We start from the raw sequence: 24,594 nt of genomic DNA, 5'->3' as shown, positions 1-24,594 counted from the left end.
CTATATAAAATCACCCATATTCAGTAGGTCCTACCAAACACAAAATTCACAATCACTCATATTCAGCAAGTACTGCCAAAGACAAACAATAAAAAGTATTATTTACTAAAGTGGGACTTTAAAGTGTGTTCAAAGTGTATTTTAAACGGCCAGAGTAACTGAACTGTAGTTGAACTGAGCATAGCGGACTTTGAGATTTTTTTTTTCTAGTTTTGACCATAATTTTAAATGCTCTAGTGAATAATCCTGAAACTCTCAAATCACCCATCTTCTCTACTTCCAAACACTAGTTTGTATATCTAGAAAACAGTTTTTTTCTTTTCCAAAAATATAGATGTAATCCTCTTCTAGCATTAAAAAAAAAAGAATCAAAAAAAGGACTACAAAATAGCTTCTGGTTTTTGGACTTTGCCCTTCATAGATGCAGAGGTAAGAGCCTACCTAACCCATAAAAATATAATAATAATAATAATAGTACAAGCCACTATATTCCATCATATTGAGTAAATAACACTAGGTGTGTAACTTTTTATTTTCTGCAGACATATACAAAGATTAATAATTACATTTCAACAAATGAGGGACTATCCACTAAATAGTTAATTGAAGTGAACTGGAAACCAAAAACTTTACAAGTCAGTTTTAAAAATTACTTTTTAGCCAGAATAGATTTGAATACAATAATTTCCTCTAAGTTTAGATACACACAAACCCACTGTTTTGACATTTACAATTGTAATCCATTGACCTAAGGAGATCATGAGGAGGTCAATGGAAATTCCTTTATGGAATGTTTACCCCAAGTAGCTCAACTAAGGAGAACCAAAAGTCCAGCTCAGATATGGGGAACTGAGTGCTGCACTCTCGTAGCACTGTCACCAAGCACAAAGTTCCATCATGTTGAATTTATCTTGTGCCCGACAGACCATGAAACGTTTTTCAGTTTTTAGTGTGGCCAATTTGGCCTAAATTACTCTGGTTTCGCTTATTTGTAAATTAAAAATTGGAAGAGATGATTTTACCTACCCAATTTTTCACATTTAGCAAGATATGTGAATTATTTGAATTTTAAGTGGATTTCAAAAATTTCAGCCTGAAAATATACTGGACTATTTTTGGGAAGAATTTGTGAAAGTTGGCTATATTGCCCTAAATTCCAGACAATTCACAGTTTAGTGAATATATTTGTAGGACTCATAACTCAAGTGCTCCTAAAATGCACACTGTGCTTCCTATGCGATATTCTCAAAGATGTTCTAATGTGATCTATCGCTTCGTTGTCATCACAATAGTAAGATTATATTCCCAGCTAACTTTAGGTCAGGTCCTGTTTTTGTTCTCATGGGAATTATCTTACACTAGGGGCAATTTGTAATGAGTGCTCTAGCAGTCAGTGTTTGCCACCTGCTATAAAAAACACCATCCTTCTAAATCATGCCTGAACACAGAGGACTCGTGCTTGTGCACATGACTGAGCACAATGCATGTCACTTCTGTGCTTGACCTAGACTTCCTTTTACACACTACCTGTCTTGTGAGCTTTGCCAGACGTAACAATTTACCTCATTAAGTCTCTGAATTTCCACTTCACTACTCCATTTAAACTTCCTGACTTATGGATGTAATGTAGACTGTGTGACAAATGCTCCTTCCCACGTACGTTTGCCACAGACTCCTGGAGGAGTGTAGAAGCCGGCCTCCTGCCCCCGGACTAAAGTCCAGATCTGGGACACTGTTTGGGAGTTACTCTGCCCATTAACAGCTTTCCCTGGGTGCCCCTGGTTTGGCCCTTTCCCTTCATGCGAATGGAACCGAACGCTGGCCAACTGGCAGCTGTTCGCATGAACCAAACCCACGAATAGTCCCAGTATTATTTAGCCGCGACTGCTATGGAACTTATTTCAGCATGAGGACTTTGTGGGTTCCCAGTCACCTCAGCGGGACTTAGCCGCGAATGTTATGGAACTCTTTTCAGCATGAGTTGACCGTACGGTTGCTGGACAACTTGGTTCGCGGTTTTGAACCACTTTGAAATTGGTACCTAAGAGCCAGGCGGAGCACCCCGTATTGCGGCCGCAGGAGCTCCCGAAAGTGGACCGGCAAAAGCATTAAATACCCTGGAACAATTTTGGGCATAGGACCACGTGTGCGTCCAGTCAGAACTTTAACACGATAACGTTTCCCCTACACTGCATGGATCTGAGCGCTAATTGGAGAAGTTCGGTGCTCAGATCAGGGCTATTTGGGAATGTATCATTTGTGTTGTAATTTTATAATGTTTTTCAGTATTTATGTTTTATATTTTTACGGTTGCCTCTCTGTTCCTGGGAGATAATTAGCTTACCGGTCTTTAACACAATTATCTCTCAGGTCCAGAGATTCCTTGGGAGGGGCTTGTGGTGAAGACAACGGAGACCCCTTGCTGGGGTCTGTGTATAAAAGGGCTGTGTTTGGATGCATTAAACTAGTTGTACTCCCAAAACTAGTTCCTGGGAGGGGAAGGGCTATAATCACTGCTCAACCCATGTTCTAGCTTGTGGAGGATTCGGCGGGGAAAGTCCTTGTAAGGACTAGAGCTCCCAGGACTGTGTGTCGTCCAGTCCCTGGGAGGGAAAAGAGCTAGTCCACTATCCTGCTGCAGGACGGAGAGGCTCCAGGAGAATCCCAGTCAAGCCACGGCGACTGGGGCAGAAGGTCTGAGGGTTTCCCCTGTTCCAGCTAGGAAGAGGTCCTTCGCAGAGGCAACCAGCCAGGGTACAGGGCAGACTGTTTGAATCCAGGGCCTGCTCAAGTCAATTTCCCAATTGTCCCAAGTGCTGGACTGCCTTGCTTGAACACCAACAGACTCTGCTTTTATGCTGTGCCTGCTTGTCCTCGTATTGCCAGATTTATTTTTCTATTCTGCTCTAGTCTAATCCAAGCCATCTAGTTCTGTACATTTGCAGTTCCTGTTTATCTTGCTTACGCACAAATCAACCTTGTATTAAAAAGGAACATGCCAAGTGACAGAAACCACTGCATCATGTTGTAGTGGTTATGGTGCCAGGTGTGCCCTGACAACCACACCATTGTAAGTAATCAAACCGTTTTAGAATGGCTTGACTGCTTACCCTGGGTCCACTGGGCTAGACACTCTCAAACAATGAGCTAGCTGTGCATTGTAGGACTTAAGCTCAGAAGCAATATGAGAAGCTCTTAAGTAAGAGCTTTTGGCTTTCCTTCATTTGTAGTGGAGGTAGGGAGCAGCGCCTGGCAGAGCCTAAGTAAGAAGAAGTCAAACCAGTCTAAAATGGTTAGACATACACAATAGGGGTTCATCAGGGTAATGCTAGCATTATAACCACTACAGCATTACTGTAGTGGTTATGGTGTTTTGAGTGTTTGTTTTGAGGATTTATGGGTGTCCAGGCTGATGCAAGAATTCCTGCAGCCCTATGCAAAAGATCAATTTTTCTGCCCCTCTCATGAATGTGAGAACATTTAGTCACTAAATTCTGAATTGCAAACCAATCTGCACAGTTTAAGCAAAAGCAGTTGAATTATGACTGCAGTGAAATTGCTGCCATTTGGTTTCCAATTAGGTCTGGTAAGCTGTCCCTTTCCTCCACAGTGCCCAATCTCTCTCATTAGCGTTTATCCCATCTTTCTTCTCTGTTTCAGTTTCAGGAAGCTTGCAGTCTCTATGTTCATGATGATATCTCTGCTCACTCTATGCCACTGATTTGCTCCAGACTGTTTCTCTTTATTTCGATATTCTTATTCACTAAAAAGTGAGAATTGTTGGGAATTCAAAGTGAATTTCTAATTTAAGGCAAAAAAACAAAAAATTGAACTGGAAACATTACCCAGATTTGGCTACTTTGACCTTACATTTGAAATTAACTCTGAATTTCCTTTGAATCTCACCTTAATGAATAACTCTGTTATGGTCTTTTGTCACTTTCTCTCATGTACTCTTCCCTGTCTATTTATTAAACAGCGAGTTGAAATAGGACTTGCAACATTTACAAAAATGGAAAATGTATATAATGTCACCATCTCAATTTTTACTTAAATCTTAAGATATTTCTCAAATCAGTGTTTACTGAACATATCCTAAGTGTCCATTTGCCTGTTCTTGTTAAACCCGGCTTTAAAACTGGATAGACAGTAATGAAACTAGGGAGAAATCTGGGGAACAATGATGGAACAGTACTGGACACTGGAAAGATATTTAGGGGGTGCTGAGAGACAAGAGAAATTTAAGGAAAGGAGAGGTACCGGAGAGATGTTTAAGGATGGCAGATGCATCTGTGAGAAATTTAGGAAAAGGAAACCGATCAGGATACAATTAGGCAAAGGGTAGAGAGATTGTTGAGGTATGTAGGAAACAGAGACAGATTGGAGATATTTTAGGAGAAACACAGTGAGCGGACATTTAGGGAAATAAATGTCTTACCAGTAAAAATACACATTGAGTACATGCATCCATAAACACACTGCCTAATAAGTATAATCAAGTATACACCTACACTGTCCAATACATCCACATACACCCTGCCCATTACATACATCCATACGCACACACTGCCTAATACACATATCCATGCGCGCACACGCACACTGCATAGGTCCATACAGATAGACATACCGACAGTCCACCTCCCATTTCCTACCTTAACGAGTGGCTTCCCTGGTGTCCAGAGTGGTGACTGAGGCTGTTGGGGGTTTCTGTTGGCAATATTGGCCTGACCCAGCCTCTCTCCTCTCTGTTTCCCTGGTCTCTCCCGCACGGCTCTCTCTGAGAGGAAGTGACTCACAGCATTTTGGAAATAGGGTTTATTTTGACTACTCACTATCTGAGCACTCTTGAGCACTATGCACTCGACACTTATTTATTTTATTACTTTCTGTTACCTTCTAGTCTTGGTAGAACTTGAAGGGGAGGACGGTCTCCTTAGTTTGGATTAGCTTCTTGCATAGAACACCCATGAAGGTGTTGCCTAGGAGTTGTAGTATTTTAGGTGCAGCAGTTGATAGACAACTGTTCAACCTTACTATAGAAGATAGAACACCCATGAAGGTGTTTCGTAGAAGTTGCATTATTTAGGTTTAGCAGTTAGACAGACAGGACTCTTGCTTGACTTCATTAGCATTGAACGCAATGTAAGGTGTTCCCTATGAGCGGTTTAGGTTCAGTGAGTGGATAGACAGGAGACTTTATTATAGAGTTGTTGTGAGCACTTTTAATATTCTACTTTTAACTTCTAGCCTATCCTTATTCCTAAACCTATCTGCCCTCTACCCTCATTTCTGGGCAGTTTTTTTCTCTCAGCGGATGACATAGTTTACTATTTAGTGAACTATCCCCCTGTGGCTTTTTATCTCTTTGTCGCTGTAGCAATACACTACCTGGAGACTGAGTTTTCCTTGCACTATAAGTTTAATAGGTCCCACCCGCATGAATGATGGGTTTTAAACCCCTTCAGCTTCTTACCTGAATCCTGTGCCGAGGTACATCGGGGCAGGGGAGACTAATGCGCATGCTTGACAATGGCCACGCATGCGTGTTAGACCTCCCATAGGAAAGCATTATTCAATGCTTTCCTATGGAGAAAATCTGACGCTGGAGGTCCGTGGGGACGTCCAGCATCAGATAACTGACCAAAGGTCGGTTTGGATTCCGGAAGCACCCCCGTGGCTGTCTGTTAGACTCTGGAACAGCAATGTTTTTACATTGCAGCACTAAATGCAAAAGGAACGCAGCACCCAGGTTACTTTAAAGAGCTGAAGTGGTCTGGGTGCCTACAGTGTCCCTTTAGTATCCAGAGGTAGTGTACTGTCAAGGGTTCACCCAGGGGTAATTTACCCACATTTACAGACAACTGCTTCTGTTCCCGAGCTTGGTAACTTTGGACCCAAATGTATCTGTTTATGATTTATTGTAATAAAGTTTACCTTCCACTTTAGATACTCTGTTCAAAGTTAGCCTGCTGGTGTAACTATATTTGTTTATCCTACCAAGCTATTGTAGATACATTAGTTAGCCCTTCATTATTATTTTATTCCTATTTTTGTATACCAGACCTACTTTTGGGGATCCTCCCTTCTTTAAAATTGTCTGACAGGTTCACTTTAGGTAAAACACATTATATATATACACACACACACACACACAATAGAATTTATTATTTTCCTGGTCGCGCACCCACACAATGTCATACTCTCACTGACACACACACCAGTTTTTATATAGTCACACTGTATTTACATAAACATCATATTCATCTAGATATAAGCATTATGTTCTTTTCAGACAGAAAGATATTGTTATTTAGTAATTACGGATTAAAACACACATCAAAAGACCTTTGTCAATGTTAAACAAGGTCAGGGTTACTTACAAAACTGAGAATTGTTAGGAATTCAAGTGAATTTAAATTTTAAGGCAAAGATAGCTAAAGTGGGGAAAAAAAACAAAACGTCATCTATTCCAGTTTGGCTATTTTAGTCTAAAATGTGTATTCCACTATGAATTCATAACAAATCTGACTTAGATAAATAGCCCTGTACATGTACACTGTGAGATTTGTCTGTACTGATGTTGGGCTGTTGCTGGGTAGATAATGGATGGACAGAGAGAAATACATTGTCTTCATCATATATTTTGCAATCTCCCTGATTATCATGTCCAGATGGAAAAGGATTATGCTTGCAAGAAAAATCATTTATGCAGAAAAAAAAATAAAAAAATCAGAGCTATGGATTAAATTTTACAAGCAGAACGGATTTCCTCAGTATCGTATGACACAGGGGTTCTGAACAGAAATAGCGTCTGTCTCTATAATGCACGAGCTAGAAACCAGATGGAGAGAATAGGCATGCTAAATGTAGCTGGATACATGCTCATAAGGCCTTTTTCCTTTTGTCCCTCAGGCTACAGAAGTCAAATAAAAGAAAATGTCACAACACCAGACTTCTGTAGAGAGAATGTTTTATTCCACGAAAAGTGGGCCCTGCAAAGTTTTGACTTGAGAGGGTCTTTCTCAAGCCTGGGATTCACCATACCACATACAGCTGAGATAGGCAAAGTGTTTAATTGCAGTTATATCACCTTTCCAAAGGAGGAGAATTTTAAAGCAATGTGATTGACACATTGTAAATATTCACATTTTTGGGTTAAAGTGTGTTGAAAAAGAAAGCATACAAATGTATGTAAAGAATACATTACGAAAAATGGCGCCAGCGGGGGCTTACTCCTCTGCATCGTCGGACGACGATAGCCACCAGGATCAGCTTCCTGCCTCACCCCAGGTACGCTCCGTGCCCCGAGCATCCCAGGCGGAGAGTGATTCTGCTCCCTCCACCAAGGCAGATATACAAGCATTGAGGCAGGATATTAAAGATATGTTTCAGGAAGACATAGCCCTAATCCGGGAAGAAGTCACCTCACTTACTAACCGAGTGGTTTCAGTGGAGGGACACATGGAAAGCACCAACTTGGCACAATCTACCACAGATGCCGCTTTAAGCTCATTACAAAGAAAATGTGACGATCTAACAGCACAAATGGCAAACATGGAGGACAGGGTTAAAGCACGAAACGTGAGAATACGTGGTGTTCCTGACACCATTTCAAATGCTGAACTGCCCCATTACTGCAGGAGGCTCATCTCCACACTCCTACCGCCAAAACAGGCCAAACAGCTATTGGTGGATACAGGCTTCCATCTGCCAAAGGCGGCCAAGGCACCCCAAGAGACTACTACGGATGTATTGCTCAAGTTTGCAAAAGACTCAGACAGAGGGGTCCTCATGGGCGCTGTTAAAGGTTCTCCCACGGTACCCTTTGAGGGAGCACACCTGGTCTTTTATAGAGACTTTTCCAGAGGTACCCTCACATGGCGGAGGAGGTTCAGACCGGTTACACAGCTCCTGCGAGAACACTCCATTCCATACAAGTGGGGCCTGCACCGATTGATAGCGGAAAGGAACGACAAGACGCACCTCCTGCTGCATATCTCAGAGGCAACACCGTTCCTCCAATCCCTGGGTCTACCAACGGAGACCTTCCAGAAGAACACACAGCCATCCTGGACAGTGGAGAGAATTGTTCCCTTTGTGCCCAGAAGGGCTGCACCGGGGACTACTGACTCGCCTACTTGAGGCATAAGGAGGGAAGATGCTACTGCCAAACGCAATATTGTTTATTTCTTTATAGTTATACGTTAACTTTAAGTCTATCATGCACCTTGGCTCCGTAAGCATTTGCCTTGCATAACCTACTAGTTAACCCCCACCACAAGCTAGAATGAACGTGTCAAGTAGCCCCCTTATTTACGTACAAGTTTAATACCACGTTCAGCCTAAGCCCAGAGCCTTTTTATATACCCTCCTGGCCGGAGTCGGCCATAGTTACAAGGTTTGTGACGCTTTTGTTATGATAATTGACAACAAACCGGTGCCATATGCGCAACACGCAGTCAGCACCTCACTATGCCAAGACGCAGGCACACAAAGCATTGTACAAGCTCCCCTAACTCACGGTTATAGCAAACACACTCGGCATGCAGAGTCTTGCAGCAACTACAAATATAAAACATAGGTCGTTATTATATTGATGGGATTGTTACACCATATATGTAAGCATTGTTGTTTTTGCCCCACAGTTGTGATGTGCTCAGAGGTCAACGCTGACCGCAAAAATAAAGAATTAAAAAAAATAATAAAGAATACATTACAAAATCTAATTTGTAAGGCTTGTATCAACGTTAAAGAAACAAAACACAGAAACAAATATATAAAAAACAAAACAAGCAACCTCTGAATAGCAAAGTATCTATCTCGGATTACATGGCACAGATGAGCATCAAACACGATATTGGCGAAAGGATTCCCAGTAATTAAATGAATAAAAATCAAAAAAATAGGGAATAGTTCATGAAATATGTACAACGTACAAAAAAAACTTGCCAATCTAATATCTGTAATGATAATAATATAATGTACAAGGTCTAGAAAGTAAGGAAAGACAATAACATTGCAGCAACGAATAATCAAACATATTCAAAGTCTCCAACTCGTGTAGACACCAAAATGTAGCAGATTATTCAAGGAGAAAAGCTGGGGGAGTTGGGGTTGATTATGGTTTTATCAGGTACCTTTGGTGTCAGTAAAATAATTTAACCAGGAAGCACATTGAATCACATTTATAATAAATTACCCCACCCACCTTCCTAGCAGACATGTCCACGGAGATTGAGAGATTATCAATGAACAATGCCTTTAATGAGAGTGGCATAAAGAGACATAAAATGTTATGTATTATGTCAGAATTATACATGCTTTCCTATGGGGGAAACACTTATACGATTGCACATTAGGTCTCCCCAACCAGCTGATGTTGGCGGGGGAGGAGCGGAGGCAGAGCCCGAACCAATGCAAACGGACATTGGTGCTGGACTCAGGTGAGTGACAGAGGGGGGCACTATAGTGAGCTATAGTGCTAGAAAAACAACTTTGTTTTCCTGGCACTCTAGTTTACCTGTAGATTCCCAACAATTCACCTTAGGAAATCACCCGCTTTGACACCAACACTACCAGTGCTTTCAACAAAGTTCCATGTGAAGAATGGACATGGAAAAACATGTTAGACAAAACTAGACAAATTGAAAAAAAAAGTTTTGGGTTTCAGATAATTTGGCTTTAAAAAAAAACAACAAAACAAACAAACAAAAACACGGTCCCCATATACACAGTACCATGGCACAAATCCGGCCAATCCTTCCTTACGCACAAACAACACCCAACCATTACTCCCACACTAAGAATGTGGTCACACGTGAGACATGATGCAGACATATCACCATACCCCTCACCACTATATCCACTGTCCCACAACCCGCTATTCAAGCCGGGTGAAACGGGAAAGGCACACCGAGAATATTACACTACAACATACCTACCTTTAAAAGACCTCCTTGACAACGGGGGAGTTAGGCCCCTGGCATCCCTGATACCGGAGGGAACCCCCAGGACCCTTCAAAAATGTCAATACAACCAACTTATTCACTTTCTATGGACCCACAAATACCCCCAACAAGGTCATCGAGTACTTACCAAATTCAAACTCACGTGCACCCAACGCACACTTAAAAAGAAACGGGTCACAACCACGTATGCACTACTACAGGACACTAGCCAACCAATCAACCCACTCTATAAAAAACACTGGGAACAAGAATTGCACTTATCCCTCACAGACAATGACTGGAAAAAAATATTCCTGCTGACACACAAATCATCCACCAACTTAGCGACACAAGAAAGGAACTATAAGAAGATAGCTAGATGGCACTACACCCCATCCAAACTCAAACGAGCATTCCCAGGCACATCTGATAAGTGCTGGAGATGCCTAGAAGCCACTGGGGACACAACCCACATCTGGTGGTCATGCAAGGTGATCCAAAAGTTCTGGTCACGGATCTCCAACCTCTTATGCCTCATAACAGGAACCACCATACCCTAGACACCTGAAACATGTCTGTTTCTTATACTGCCTTCCTCCATACCAAGGGCCATTAGGACCCTAGACATACATATGCTCACTGCAGAAAACCTCATCTCCCTCCACTGGAAACAGGCAGCTCCACCTACCATAAGGGACTGGGTACAGAAAGTAGAAAACGTTAGATCAATGGAAGAAATTAGTTTCTCACTAACCGGCAAATACCATATATACACGACCACCTGGGAACCATGGTGTAACTTCATGCGCACCAGTCAAACAGACCAATTTCTAATTGAAAGTCAATGCCAGTATTATTCTTGTTCTCTACCTCCCTTCTATGTCAATTGCATGTAATTTTGTTAACGAACGTGAACCGTGTACTAGACATTACGATATAAGTATCAATGTTATCCATGCTATTGAAGTATCAATTGTTACATTTGCAAGATTTTCAAAATAAAAATTAAATAAAAAAAAATTTAAAAAAATTAAAAATAAAACACACTACTCATCAGTTCTACAGAACTCATGGATTACATTATTCCATTAGGAAAGACTTTGAGACTTGTTCATTAAACACTCACAAGGTTGCTCACTAAACGGAGAACTCAAAGAGAAATTAAAATGCAAGGCTAAACTAAAAGCATAGCTAACCGATGATTTCTCCAGTTTGGCTATTTTGAACTTAAATTTTACATTTGCATTGAATTCTCACTTTAACTGTGAATTGTAGCGACCTGAGCACTGAATTGCAAAATCTAGACTTAAGATACGAATTTAGAAATATGCATATACTCTGCCATAGTCATAACCAGGCTATTTTCCCCTAAATTTTTAAATTCAGATTTCAATTAATAATTACATATTGTGATACTGTAATTTAGGCCAGATTTACCTCCAAAGTGCTTGAATCCTGAAATCCTCAGCGTCCCTTACTTATTCCCTTGTCCAAAACACTCGCTGTCCAAAACAGCCAGGAAGTAAACCTTTCATTCAGTCCCACCCACTGCACTTTTTTTTTTTTTTAAATAAAAAATTGAAAATGAAAAATAATTACAAAATAAAACAAAAATGCATATTTGTACACAGGGTAACCCTTCTTGTAAAGGAACTCCTGTACACTTCTTACTCTGCCGATTGGCAAATCCAGCCCGGACTTTAATGAGATGTATCATAACTACTCATATCTAGCACAGCTAGCCAACTCTTTAGTAAATATGAACTATCATGCTGTATTCACATCAAATGAATTCCAAATGGCAAAACTGAGGCCTTAACAGACGATTGGGATATAGACATGGCTTGACTATTTTAGCCTCACTCATTGCCATTCAGATTTATTTTTCTAAAATTCAGACCTGGATGAATAACCCCCGATTGTCATCTGCTGGGTTTATTTGGTACACAAAAAAAAAAACAACAACAAAAAATACTGTTCAACCCAAACGATACCTAGTATAATAATCGTAGTAGAATGTACATCAGTTGTAGAGGACACTAAATGCAATTATCAAATAATTACTATACAAATCACTTTCCAATACCCTGTAGCTATATACCAGCAATGTTAACTTTAGTACTGCAGATGTGTGTGAACTACATTTCCCATGATGCTCCATCCTTCATTTAAGAGAACTGTAGTTCAGACACTTGCAGTGCTACGGCCATCACTGCCTTAGGCGTTAGATCCCAGAGGCTTATTATTTCAATTAAAAAAAATGTACTGAATATTTTAGACCAAAATAGCTAATCTGAAAACATTCTTCAACTCATTTTAATTTACTAGCTCGACTTTACAATTGCCAGTACTCAGTGTGTAGTTATGGGTGCATAGCATGGCCTCCATTGGATATTAATCCAACACACACATTATATATTGGAGCTCTGTGTTGATGGGGTGCTGATCCCTCTCGCAGGCCAGCTGCTGTGTGTTTATCTAGAGAGAAGCCCTGCACTCCCTGGATTATAGTCTCAATTTACAGCCTCTTCCACCTGCTGCTAATTGTACAAGCAACTTAAAAGAATCCTAAGCAGCATGCATTAACCATTTCACTGCCAGGGATGTATAGTTGGCCCAAAGCAATTTTTTTTTTTTTGTGAACAAAATATAATGAAGCCATTCGTATATTGTGTATATTTTGTATGTATTTTAGAGGACTGCTGTGAAACATTATTCTGAGTATGTAGAGAATTACAAATGCTGGATAAGAGAGTGAGAGTGGCAGGGTTATTTACCGGAATGTCAGAATTCAAAATAAATTCAAATGGAATTCTAGAATTTAGGCAAATATAGCTGAAATGGATAAATTCTCCAAGTCAGACATGTTTCCAGCTCAGCTATTTTAACTTAAAATTTGAAATTCACTTTAAAATTCCTGACATTTCACATTTTAGTGGATACCCAGTGTGAGAAATGTCATCAGAGATTATTGCAATCTGTAACCTGTTTGCCAGTTGTATTTGCATATGATGGTAATAGGATTGTAACATATAGAGAGGGTTAATTCACTAAACAGAGAATTACAGAGGCATTAAAGACGAATTGCAAGTTATAGGACAAATACCTGAGCTGGGAAACTAGGTGTTTAATTTGGAGAAATGTCCAGTTCATCCTGAAGATTGGCCTTCCCTTATTAATCCCATACAATTCTCAGTTTAGTGAAAAAAACTTCAACAAAACTGTGACATACTGTAGTTTTGTTCAGTAGCAAGTGCAAAAATAGCAGGTGATGGGTACTTTCCCCTCAGGCAATTCACAGAATATTTTGAAGAAAGTTATAGTTGGATATTCCCCAGACTTTTGTTCTATATGAAGCCATTCGGAGCCCAGTCACTAAACAGTGCACTGTAATATTGTAAACAATTTAAAAATATTGACCATACATTGCTGCTTCAAAAACAAATCTCCAACTCACCTGTAATCTGAGTTTGCCTTGTTTAATCTGAATTCTGCAATAAAGGGTTCAACTCCCCACAAATCACTGTTTAGTAAATACACTTAAGCAATAGCTATATAGTTTGCAACAACACAGAAGCAACAGTTGATAAAAGGAATGGAATAGCCAACATGGCTTGCTTTGTGTCTTAAAAAAACAAGTTTGCTTACATTAAAAGGTAGATGTGTCATAAAGTTAATTCATTCCTGAAATAGTGATCCACCTTATTTAAGGACACCCATTTATATATGTATCAGCAGTAACTTAGCAACCAACACCCACTAAAAATAACTTTTAAAAGTCCCAAATATTTGATTAGAGAATCTGGATATTCTAAAATATATGGCAAATATCAAAAGTGCAAATTGCAGCTTGTAAATAAAGTTTAGTTCTTCAATTAACAGTCCTTTAAACAGTAATTATCCAGGCGTGTAAAGTTACAAGGTATACCATCATAAAAACACATTTTGAGACAGTTTTAACTTTTAACCCTACCTGTGCCAAGTAAGTGTGCACAGATAGACTGAAACAGCAAAGTTTAAGACAGTGACACACCTGACTGGCACTGGAGGGGTTAAGAAAGGCCACACCTGGCTGGGCTGTAATATAACCCTTGTATATGATATGCCAGGGCTGTGAATGATAATACATGGGATTAGCCCCCTTCTCCAGCCCTGAGCATTATAGTAAGCCAAACCCAAGCTAGCTTAACCCTTGCAGTCCCAGGATTCACCTGGATGTAGGACATAGGAAACGAGGAGATATGGGGGTGTGGGTACCTGATAATGTCATCATTGTGGCCCAGGAAGAATTTCTGCTTGTGCTCCCTGGTGTTATAAACCACACCGACTCCAGCTACAAAGTACACAATCTCCTTAGCAGCTGTGTAGTAAAGGTTGTTACGGCACTGGTGTCCTCTGTAGCCATAGACCCATTCCAACCTCAGGTGGCAATTTGGGGCTGTCCTGTCAGTCATTTCCCAGCTCTTTAATGGTTAGCAATCACTCCCTCCTGGCTTCCTCCACTCCAAGCCTGCAGCTCCCTTCTTGCAAGCACACAGCACTGTGGTGTGTCAGCTGCAGATCTCCTAACGCATGTGCACTGGGCTTGCAAAAAAAAAAAAAGAAGTGCATGCATGCATCAATGTGGATCTGGGCTGCTTCTGCTGATCCTAGTTACCCAAATGCAATGGGAGAGAAGGTGTTGCATGCTCTGTGCATGGTGCTGTCACTGATGGGGAGGGCTGCTGTCCTTGGTCCTGTTTCTTCCCTATGGCATCTGCTGTGTGTTTCTCCCTAAACTGCATTCACAGACAGCTCTCCAGGCTCCTGCAGAGGGAAATGGGAGCTCTGGTGCTTGTTTAGAGCTGCTGTCACTGGCACACCCTTTGCCAGAGCTGATTGGGTGATGCAGATGAAAGATGGGGATTTTCATCTAATCAGGCTTGTTTTCACAGTCACTCCCAAGTTGTCTAGTTGGGAATTAAGGCAAACCTTTGCATGGGGTCCCCCCAGATTCGGGGCACATGGTGGGGAGTTGTGTAGGATGCCTGGGGATATAGATCCTGACTTTTACATTTATCATATACTATTTGATCAGTAATAAACAGGAGCATTGCACAGACTACCTGATGGAGAGAATTTTAAAAAGTCTGAAAGCAGCAAGTTTAATTGTTAGTGAAGGACTCGGCAGAGAAGTTTGCCTTGCTGTGGCAGGTGAGCTTACACTCTAATGGCCATTAGAATGATACTAAAAAAACACATGTAAATATGCATAGAGATCTGGGATAGTGTGCAGGTAACTTTCATTTGGTTTTGCAATATAAAATAGTAACAAATAATGAACTTTATTATTTATTATTTATTATTTTATTATTTATTATTAATTTTACATTTGCTTCACATTTACACATATACACTTGTTCTTATTTTGAATATTTCATGTTATGAAAATTACTAACCACTTGCCAATTGATTATTAAATTACTGCTAGTGCCCAATGCGAAAAACATAGGCAAGATTATTTACTAAAGTGAGTTGTTGGGAACTAAAAGTTCCTTTTTTAAATTTAAGGTCAAGATAACCCAAATGAAAAAAAAAATCTCTAAGTCATCAATGCTTGCAGTTCAGGTATTTTGGCCTTAAATAACTACTTAATCTCGACAAAGTTGTTATGGTGGCAGAAGGTCCCAGGCGCCATCTTACTTTAACTGGTAAAACCCAAACTTGTGAAGACAGTGCCGTCCACTCAGCCTAGCTCCTGCGACCGATATAAGCAGGAAGCCTCAGACTGGGAGTAGATAACACTCTTAGCCTATCACTAGCTTCCCATTCATAAAACGGAATAAAAAGCTATGTTAATCCCATATAACATTTCTTAAAGAGACACCGTGCACCATAACCACTACATTTTTTTGTAATGGTTGTGATGCAGGAAAGCTATGGGTGCAGTGCCTCCTTGGTTTTAATTACTAGCACCTGTAGCCACAGACTTCTCAAACTCTCCCAAATCCCCTACTCCCAAACTAATAAAAAAAAAATTAAACGTAAAAAGGATTTAAAAAACAAACAAAAAACTTTCACATCAGTGTTAATTTTGTTGACTAACAATTTTAGTCAAATTTTAATCGACAAACATTTTTGAGATTAAGTCGACTAAAACAATTCAGATGACTGAAGTACCACTAAAACTAAAATTACATTTTAGTCAAAAGACTATGACTAAGAGGGGCGGGGCCGGGCCGCCGAGCTGAACGGCAGCCATCAGAGCAAGCTCCGGCAATGGGCCACAAGAATATAAAGTAATAATGCTTTAAAAGCCCACCTGGACCCGAGACAGACATGGGCATTGAGTGAGAGGTGGAACGGGAGCACACCGCATGAGCCTCAGCTGGATCACGACCGAGTTATCCGCATGACTTGCAAGATGAGCCCACGGGGCATATGCACATGTGGAGATGACAGGAGGTGAGAGACAGCATGACAGAGGGAGAGAGGGGGACCCGGCTCCGCTCCCCCCCCCCCCCCTCGGGCCGGCGGGGGTGATCCCGGCCCACAAGTCGAATCTCCGGAGCCTGGAGGTGAAGGGCCCATATAATGAGGAATCCTTCCTCATGAAGGGCCAAGATGGCCGCCGAATGTGCCAGATGCAGGGAGTTACGCGGGGTCGCCTGGGCGTGGCGGATCCCGATGCAGGGACCCAGATGCAGGGAGTTACGCGGGGTCGCCTGGGTGTGGCGGATCCCGTGGATGGACCCCTCCAGGCGGCAGAACGGTCGGCGCGGAGCCGGCCCTTACCCCAGGATTTGGTGGTGGTCCAGGGAAGGATGCCCCTGACTTTGTGAGCCCTGTGTCGTTGGGGTGAGCAGGACCCCCGGCGGACCGGTGACCGGGGAGGCGAGCGCCGGCGACATGCATGAGACCGGAGAAGGGTGAGGCACCATGGGGCTGGAGCTCCGACGGGGTACTGCCGGAGTTGGGGAGGTGCAGGGGACAAGGGGCCGAGGACTTTTCAGGGGTGGGAGTCTGCCGGACCGCTGACATCCCTGAGTGCCCACAGCACCGCAGTGTTCCCGGTTGCACGGCCGGAGCAGGCCTGGAGGGGAAAAGAGTGGGACAGATGCACCGGAGGTGCTAGAGAGACCTTGCAATGACCGACTGACTGGACACATAGAAGCACACTTGGCATAAGCAAACCAGAGGCCACGGTAGGGAGCAGCCTGCACAATTACACCTTATCTTGCCAGGCACTGCTATGCCACCTCCAGCGGAGAGACTTAATTATTATTACTTACCTCGTCTGAGCACTGTCCCAAGCAAAGAATAAATAAAACAACGAAGGACAGATAAGGATAAAGGGACTGTTTCATGATAATGGGATTGAGAAGCCGTTCTTCACGCAATTTTAGTTTTTCCTTGCTTTGATTATTTGATACTCGTTGGTCCTTATTAAGTTAGCTTGAAAAGCTAAAGGAATTCATAGTTTATGCTATAATACCCATAGGGATTAATGATTACATCGTTATATTAAGTTTGCTCTATATGGGCTAAACATGCCACTTCTTTTTAAACGTGGAAGCCCTTGTGCAATAGATATATATAATTTGTTTGCTTACCTATGCTCATCTTTTTGAAAATCCTGCATATGAAGGATTCTTTATTATTATAATTTTTTTATTTTTTATTATTATTATTATTTATTTTTTTTTATCAAGTGCACTTCCAGGCACTATTTGAAGTTAAATAACGGTTGAGTCTCTTTTCTGAACTGTCCATACTGGTGATAACACACAATATACAGTGTACAATGTCCTATTTGGTTATATATAAGCAAGGTAGATGTAATGTTTAAATACTGCACAAATACAGCATTATACGTTCCAAAGTCTCAGTACTCACGCATCCTACCTAACATAAAACACAGACACAAGCCAGCAACCACGAAACTTTTGCATACAGCCTGCTGACACAGACCAAAGGCATACACCAACTGCCATGGGATAATGGCTCGAACAGCTAACACAAGGCACCCTCGTATCCAGCACACACGCAGCACTCGCACGCACCAGTCAACGGACAACATATGCTTAGGGTTAGACAGGAATATGGCTCAGATGACTAAACAGCTTGCATAGTGCGTTAATATGCCTGATGAATATGCCCATGATATACCTAATCTAAATTTAGATTTTGCAAAGTTTATGTACACTTAATTTACTTAAATGCATGTTTATTTGACTAAGTATGGGACAACCCATGCGGAAAGCGCCATCGCACACATGGTTGGACATGGGTATCGCTCGGACGACTACACAGCCTGCATAATGCGTTAATATGCCGATGGAATGCCCTTGATGTCTTAAATCTCGCAAATTTATGTATAACCAGTTTACTATACTACTCGTTTGTTCTGACTTATATGTCTCTGCGAAGGCACCCTTATGTTACTTTTACCGATTCATAACATGCCTGCCCATGCTCTAGTGCGGCTTTAATAAACATATTTAAAACAAAAAAAAAAGACTGACTAAAACTTAATTGAAATTTGTCGCCAAAAATAACACTGCACAGAGGAGCAAAAGAGACAGACCAGGGCTTGGGAGAGAGACACCTAGGAAGGCTGGCCACAAAGGACACAAAGAGGCTGGGAAAGGGGAAAATAGACAGAGGCTTTAACTAAACCTATTTGATTTTAGTCATGTTGACTAAAATCTCTGGAGATTTAGTCAACTAAAACAAACAATTCAGATGACTAAAATACGACTAAAAGAAAAAATAGCTTTTTAGTCAAAAGACTATGACTTTAAATTTGCCGCCAAAATGAATATTGTTTCAAATATGATTTGTTGTATACACACACACACAGAGTGAGTGTTTGTATAAATGTGTGTGTAGCATGTGCACATTTGTAGCGGTGTATGTAAATGTCTGAGTGCATTTAGTTCTGTATATGTGTGTTTGTGTTGGGCAGGCTTAGTGCAGTGGTGTGTTTTGTAACACTACAGTGGGTAGCAGCATGTGCAATAATTTTTGTAGTAGAATGTGTGTTTGTGTGTGGGTAACAGCATGTATAGAAGTATGTGCCGTAGCATGGGTGTTGAGCTCTGTGCAGGGGCGGGCTGGCATGGGGGACAGTGAGGCAATTGCCCCCCAGGCCATCCAAAATCCAGGTCGGCTGACTCCACTTGCTGCTGCTCCTGCCTCCTGTCCACTACTCCCTGGCTTAAGGGAGGGGGGAATACACTGAAGTTGTTTTTTTTATCCCCTTCCTCAGCCCCTGCCCCCCTTCCTCAGTCCATGTACCCCCCTCTCAGCTCCTGTTCCCCCCCCTCTCTCAGCTCCTGTTTCCCCTCTCTGCTCCTTTCCCCCTACCTCAGCCCCATGCTCCCCAACCACAGCCCCCATAACATCCCCACTACAGCTCCTCTCCCCCAATTGCAACCCATATCACTCACGCCACAGCCCCTTTCCCAAACTGTAGCCATCAACCTACTTCAGCCCTTATCCCCCCACTACATTTCCTAACCCCCCCAATTACAGCTCATACCTCCCACTACAGCCCCTAGCCCCCTACTACAGCCCCTAGCCCCCTAACTCAGCCCCTAGCCCCCTAACTCAGCCCCTAGCCCCCTAACTCAGCCCCTGTCTACGGGTTTTAAAAGTGTAAAGTGTGTGTGTGTCAGTATCTCTGGGTATGTCAGTATGTCTGGGTATGTCAGTATGTCTGGGTATGTCAGTATGTCTGTCTGTGCGAGTCAGTATATCTGTAATACTGTGTGTGTCAAATCAGCAAGTGTGTATTTGTTCCTGTCAGTGAGTGTGTCTGTTTAGGTGACTGCCCTTCCCCCTTTCAATCACATGGGAAAGGTGTTTTTACTCTCCTCTTGGTGCAATAGGCCACTTGACTGGATTTGCCCCCCCAGGCCTTGGGCTGCTAGCCCTCCCCTGGCTCTGTGTGTACCTGTAATTTCAGGCTGTCAGAGGCCAGTCACCTCCACTCTTCCTCCTGTAGATCGCTGCATTCAGTCTGAGGAGGTGGGGCCATGCTGGGTGGAGTCTGTGGGCAAGGCCATACACAGATCATTGTGTTGAGTCTGAGGAGGAGAATCCGTGCTCAAATCGCTGTATAGAGTCTGAGGAGAATTCATCAGATTGCTGTATACAGTCTGAGGAGGCGGGGCCATGCACAGATCACTGTGTTCAGTCTGAGGAGGCGGGGCCATGCACAGATCGCTGTATACAGTCTGAGGAGGCGGGGCCATGCACAGATCACTGTATACAGTCTGAGGAGGCGGGGCCATGCACAGATCACTGTATACAGTCTGAGGAGGCGGGGCCATGCACAGATCACTGTATACAGTCTGAGGAGGCGGGGCCATGCACAGATCACTGTGTTCAGTCTGAGGAGGCGGGGCCATGCACAGATCGCTGTATACAGTCTGAGGAGGCGGGGCCATGCACAGATCACTGTATACAGTCTGAGGAGGCGGGGCCATACACAGATCACTGTGTTCAGTCTGAGGGGGCGGGGCCATGTACAGATCACTGTGTTCAGTCTGAGGAGGCGGGGCCATGCACAGATCACTGTATACAGTCTGAGGAGGCGGGGCCATACACAGATCACTGTGTTCAGTCTGAGGGGGCGGGGCCATGCACAGATCACTGTGTTCAGTCTGAGGAGGCGGGGCCATGCACAGATCACTGTATACAGTCTGAGGAGGCGGGGCCATACACAGATCACTGTGTTCAGTCTGAGGAGGCGGGGCCATGCACAGATCACTGTATACAGTCTGAGGAGGCGGGGCCATGCACAGATCACTGTATACAGTCTGAGGAGGCGGGGCCATGCACAGATCACTGTGTTCAGTCTGAGGAGGCGGGGCCATACACAGATCGCTGTATACAGTCTGAGGAGGCGGGGCCATGCACAGATCACTGTATACAGTCTGAGGAGGCGGGGCCATACACAGATCGCTGTATACAGTCTGAGGAGGCGGGGCCATGCACAGATCACTGTGTTCAGTCTGAGGAGGCGGGGCCATACACAGATCGCTGTATACAGTCTGAGGAGGCGGGGCCATGCACAGATCACTGTTCAGTCTGAGGAGGCGGGGCCATGCACAGATCACTGTGTTCAGTCTGAGGAGGCGGGGCCAGGCACAGATCACTGTGTTCAGTCTGAGGAGGCGGGGCCATGCACAGATCACTGTGTTCAGTCTGAGGAGGCGGGGCCATGCACAGATCACTGTGTTCAGTCTGAGGAGGCGGGGCCATGCACAGATCACTGTATACAGTCTGAGGAGGCGGGGCCATGCACAGATCACTGTATACAGTCTGAGGAGGCGGGGCCATACACAGATCGCTGTATACAGTCTGAGGAGGCGGGGCCATGCACAGATCACTGTGTTCAGTCTGAGGAGGCGGGGCCATACACAGATCGCTGTATACAGTCTGAGGAGGCGGGGCCATGCACAGATCACTGTTCAGTCTGAGGAGGCGGGGCCATGCACAGATCACTGTGTTCAGTCTGAGGAGGCGGGGCCAGGCACAGATCACTGTGTTCAGTCTGAGGAGGCGGGGCCATGCACAGATCACTGTGTTCAGTCTGAGGAGGCGGGGCCATGCACAGATCACTGTGTTCAGTCTGAGGAGGCGGGGCCATGCACAGATCACTGTATACAGTCTGAGGAGGCGGGGCCATGCACAGATCACTGTATACAGTCTGAGGAGGCGGGGCCAACAACAGATCGCTGTATACAGTCTGAGGAGGCGGGGCCATGCACAGATCACTGTATACAGTCTGAGGAGGCGGGGCCATACACAGATCACTGTATACAGTCTGAGGAGGCGGGGCCATGCACAGATCGCTGTATTGAGTCTGAGGGGCGGGACCATACACAGATCACTGTGTTCAGTCTGAGGAGGCGGGGCCAGGCACAGATCACTGTGTTCAGTCTGAGGAGGCGGGGCCATGCACAGATCACTGTATACAGTCTGAGGAGGCGGGGCCATGCACAGATCGCTGTATTGAGTCTGAAGGGCGGGACCATACACAGATCGCTGTATACAGTCTGAGGAGGCGGGGCCATGCACAGATCACTGTATACAGTCTGAGGAGGCGGGGCCATGCACAGATCACTGTATACAGTCTGAGGAGGCGGGGCCATGCACAGATCACTGTATACAGTCTGAGGAGGCGGGGCCATGCACAGATCACTGTGTTCAGTCTGAGGAGGCGGGGCCATGCACAGATCACTGTATACAGTCTGAGGAGGCGGGGCCATGCACAGATCGCTGTATTGAGTCTGAGGGGCGGGACCATACACAGATCGCTGTATACAGTCTGAGGAGGCGGGGCCATACACAGATCGCTGTATACAGTCTGAGGAGGCGGGGCCATGCACAGATCGCTGTATTGAGTCTGAGGGGCGGGACCATACACAGATCGCTGTATACAGTCTGAGGAGGCGGGGCCATACACAGATCGCTGTATACAGTCTGAGGAGGCGGGGCCATGCACAGATCGCTGTATACAGTCTGAGGAGGCGGGGCCATACACAGATCGCTGTATACAGTCTGAGGAGGCGGGGCCATACACAGATCGCTGTATACAGTCTGAGGAGGCGGGGCCATACACAGATCGCTGTATACAGTCTGAGGAGGCGGGGCCATGCACAGATCGCTGTATTGAGTCTGAGGAGGCGGGGCCATGCACAGATCGCTGTATACAGTCTGAGGAGGCGGGGTCATACACAGATCGCTGTATACAGTCTGAGGAGGCGGGGCCATGCACAGATCGCTGTATACAGTCTGAGGAGGCGGGGCCATACACAGATCGCTGTATACAGTCTGAGGAGGCGGGGCCATGCACAGATCACTGTATACAGTCTGAGGAGGCGGGGCCATACACAGATCACTGTGTTCAGTCTGAGGGGGCGGGGCCATGTACAGATCACTGTGTTCAGTCTGAGGAGGCGGGGCCATGCACAGATCACTGTATACAGTCTGAGGAGGCGGGGCCATACACAGATCACTGTGTTCAGTCTGAGGGGGCGGGGCCATGCACAGATCACTGTGTTCAGTCTGAGGAGGCGGGGCCATGCACAGATCACTGTATACAGTCTGAGGAGGCGGGGCCATACACAGATCACTGTGTTCAGTCTGAGGAGGCGGGGCCATGCACAGATCACTGTATACAGTCTGAGGAGGCGGGGCCATGCACAGATCACTGTATACAGTCTGAGGAGGCGGGGCCATGCACAGATCACTGTGTTCAGTCTGAGGAGGCGGGGCCATACACAGATCGCTGTATACAGTCTGAGGAGGCGGGGCCATGCACAGATCACTGTATACAGTCTGAGGAGGCGGGGCCATACACAGATCGCTGTATACAGTCTGAGGAGGCGGGGCCATGCACAGATCACTGTGTTCAGTCTGAGGAGGCGGGGCCATACACAGATCGCTGTATACAGTCTGAGGAGGCGGGGCCATGCACAGATCACTGTTCAGTCTGAGGAGGCGGGGCCATGCACAGATCACTGTGTTCAGTCTGAGGAGGCGGGGCCAGGCACAGATCACTGTGTTCAGTCTGAGGAGGCGGGGCCATGCACAGATCACTGTGTTCAGTCTGAGGAGGCGGGGCCATGCACAGATCACTGTGTTCAGTCTGAGGAGGCGGGGCCATGCACAGATCACTGTATACAGTCTGAGGAGGCGGGGCCATGCACAGATCACTGTATACAGTCTGAGGAGGCGGGGCCAACAACAGATCGCTGTATACAGTCTGAGGAGGCGGGGCCATGCACAGATCACTGTATACAGTCTGAGGAGGCGGGGCCATACACAGATCACTGTATACAGTCTGAGGAGGCGGGGCCATGCACAGATCGCTGTATTGAGTCTGAGGGGCGGGACCATACACAGATCACTGTGTTCAGTCTGAGGAGGCGGGGCCAGGCACAGATCACTGTGTTCAGTCTGAGGAGGCGGGGCCATGCACAGATCACTGTATACAGTCTGAGGAGGCGGGGCCATGCACAGATCGCTGTATTGAGTCTGAAGGGCGGGACCATACACAGATCGCTGTATACAGTCTGAGGAGGCGGGGCCATGCACAGATCACTGTATACAGTCTGAGGAGGCGGGGCCATGCACAGATCACTGTATACAGTCTGAGGAGGCGGGGCCATGCACAGATCACTGTATACAGTCTGAGGAGGCGGGGCCATGCACAGATCACTGTGTTCAGTCTGAGGAGGCGGGGCCATGCACAGATCACTGTATACAGTCTGAGGAGGCGGGGCCATGCACAGATCGCTGTATTGAGTCTGAGGGGCGGGACCATACACAGATCGCTGTATACAGTCTGAGGAGGCGGGGCCATACACAGATCGCTGTATACAGTCTGAGGAGGCGGGGCCATGCACAGATCGCTGTATTGAGTCTGAGGGGCGGGACCATACACAGATCGCTGTATACAGTCTGAGGAGGCGGGGCCATACACAGATCGCTGTATACAGTCTGAGGAGGCGGGGCCATGCACAGATCGCTGTATACAGTCTGAGGAGGCGGGGCCATACACAGATCGCTGTATACAGTCTGAGGAGGCGGGGCCATACACAGATCGCTGTATACAGTCTGAGGAGGCGGGGCCATACACAGATCGCTG

General features: G+C 44.7%; 1 protein-coding gene across 1 annotated transcript in view; it reads right to left on the bottom strand.

The window, feature by feature from the left end:
- The window catches only part of EML5 (EMAP like 5), a 226,353-nt gene extending 211,588 nt beyond the window's left edge, over positions 1 to 14,765 (bottom strand). The window contains exon 1 of the mRNA XM_063439772.1: positions 14,208 to 14,765. Within this exon, the coding sequence (XP_063295842.1) occupies positions 14,208 to 14,404 (197 nt within the window). The 5' untranslated portion in view covers positions 14,405 to 14,765. The remainder of the gene's footprint in view (positions 1 to 14,207) is intronic.
- Between the last annotated feature and the right edge of the window lie 9,829 nt (positions 14,766 to 24,594).

This window comes from Pelobates fuscus, chromosome 13 (genome assembly GCF_036172605.1).
Source record: "Pelobates fuscus isolate aPelFus1 chromosome 13, aPelFus1.pri, whole genome shotgun sequence".
Taxonomy (NCBI): Eukaryota; Metazoa; Chordata; class Amphibia; order Anura; family Pelobatidae; genus Pelobates; species Pelobates fuscus.
The sequence above is the reverse complement of the archived record's forward strand: the minus strand, read 5'-3'. Positions and strand labels throughout refer to the sequence as shown.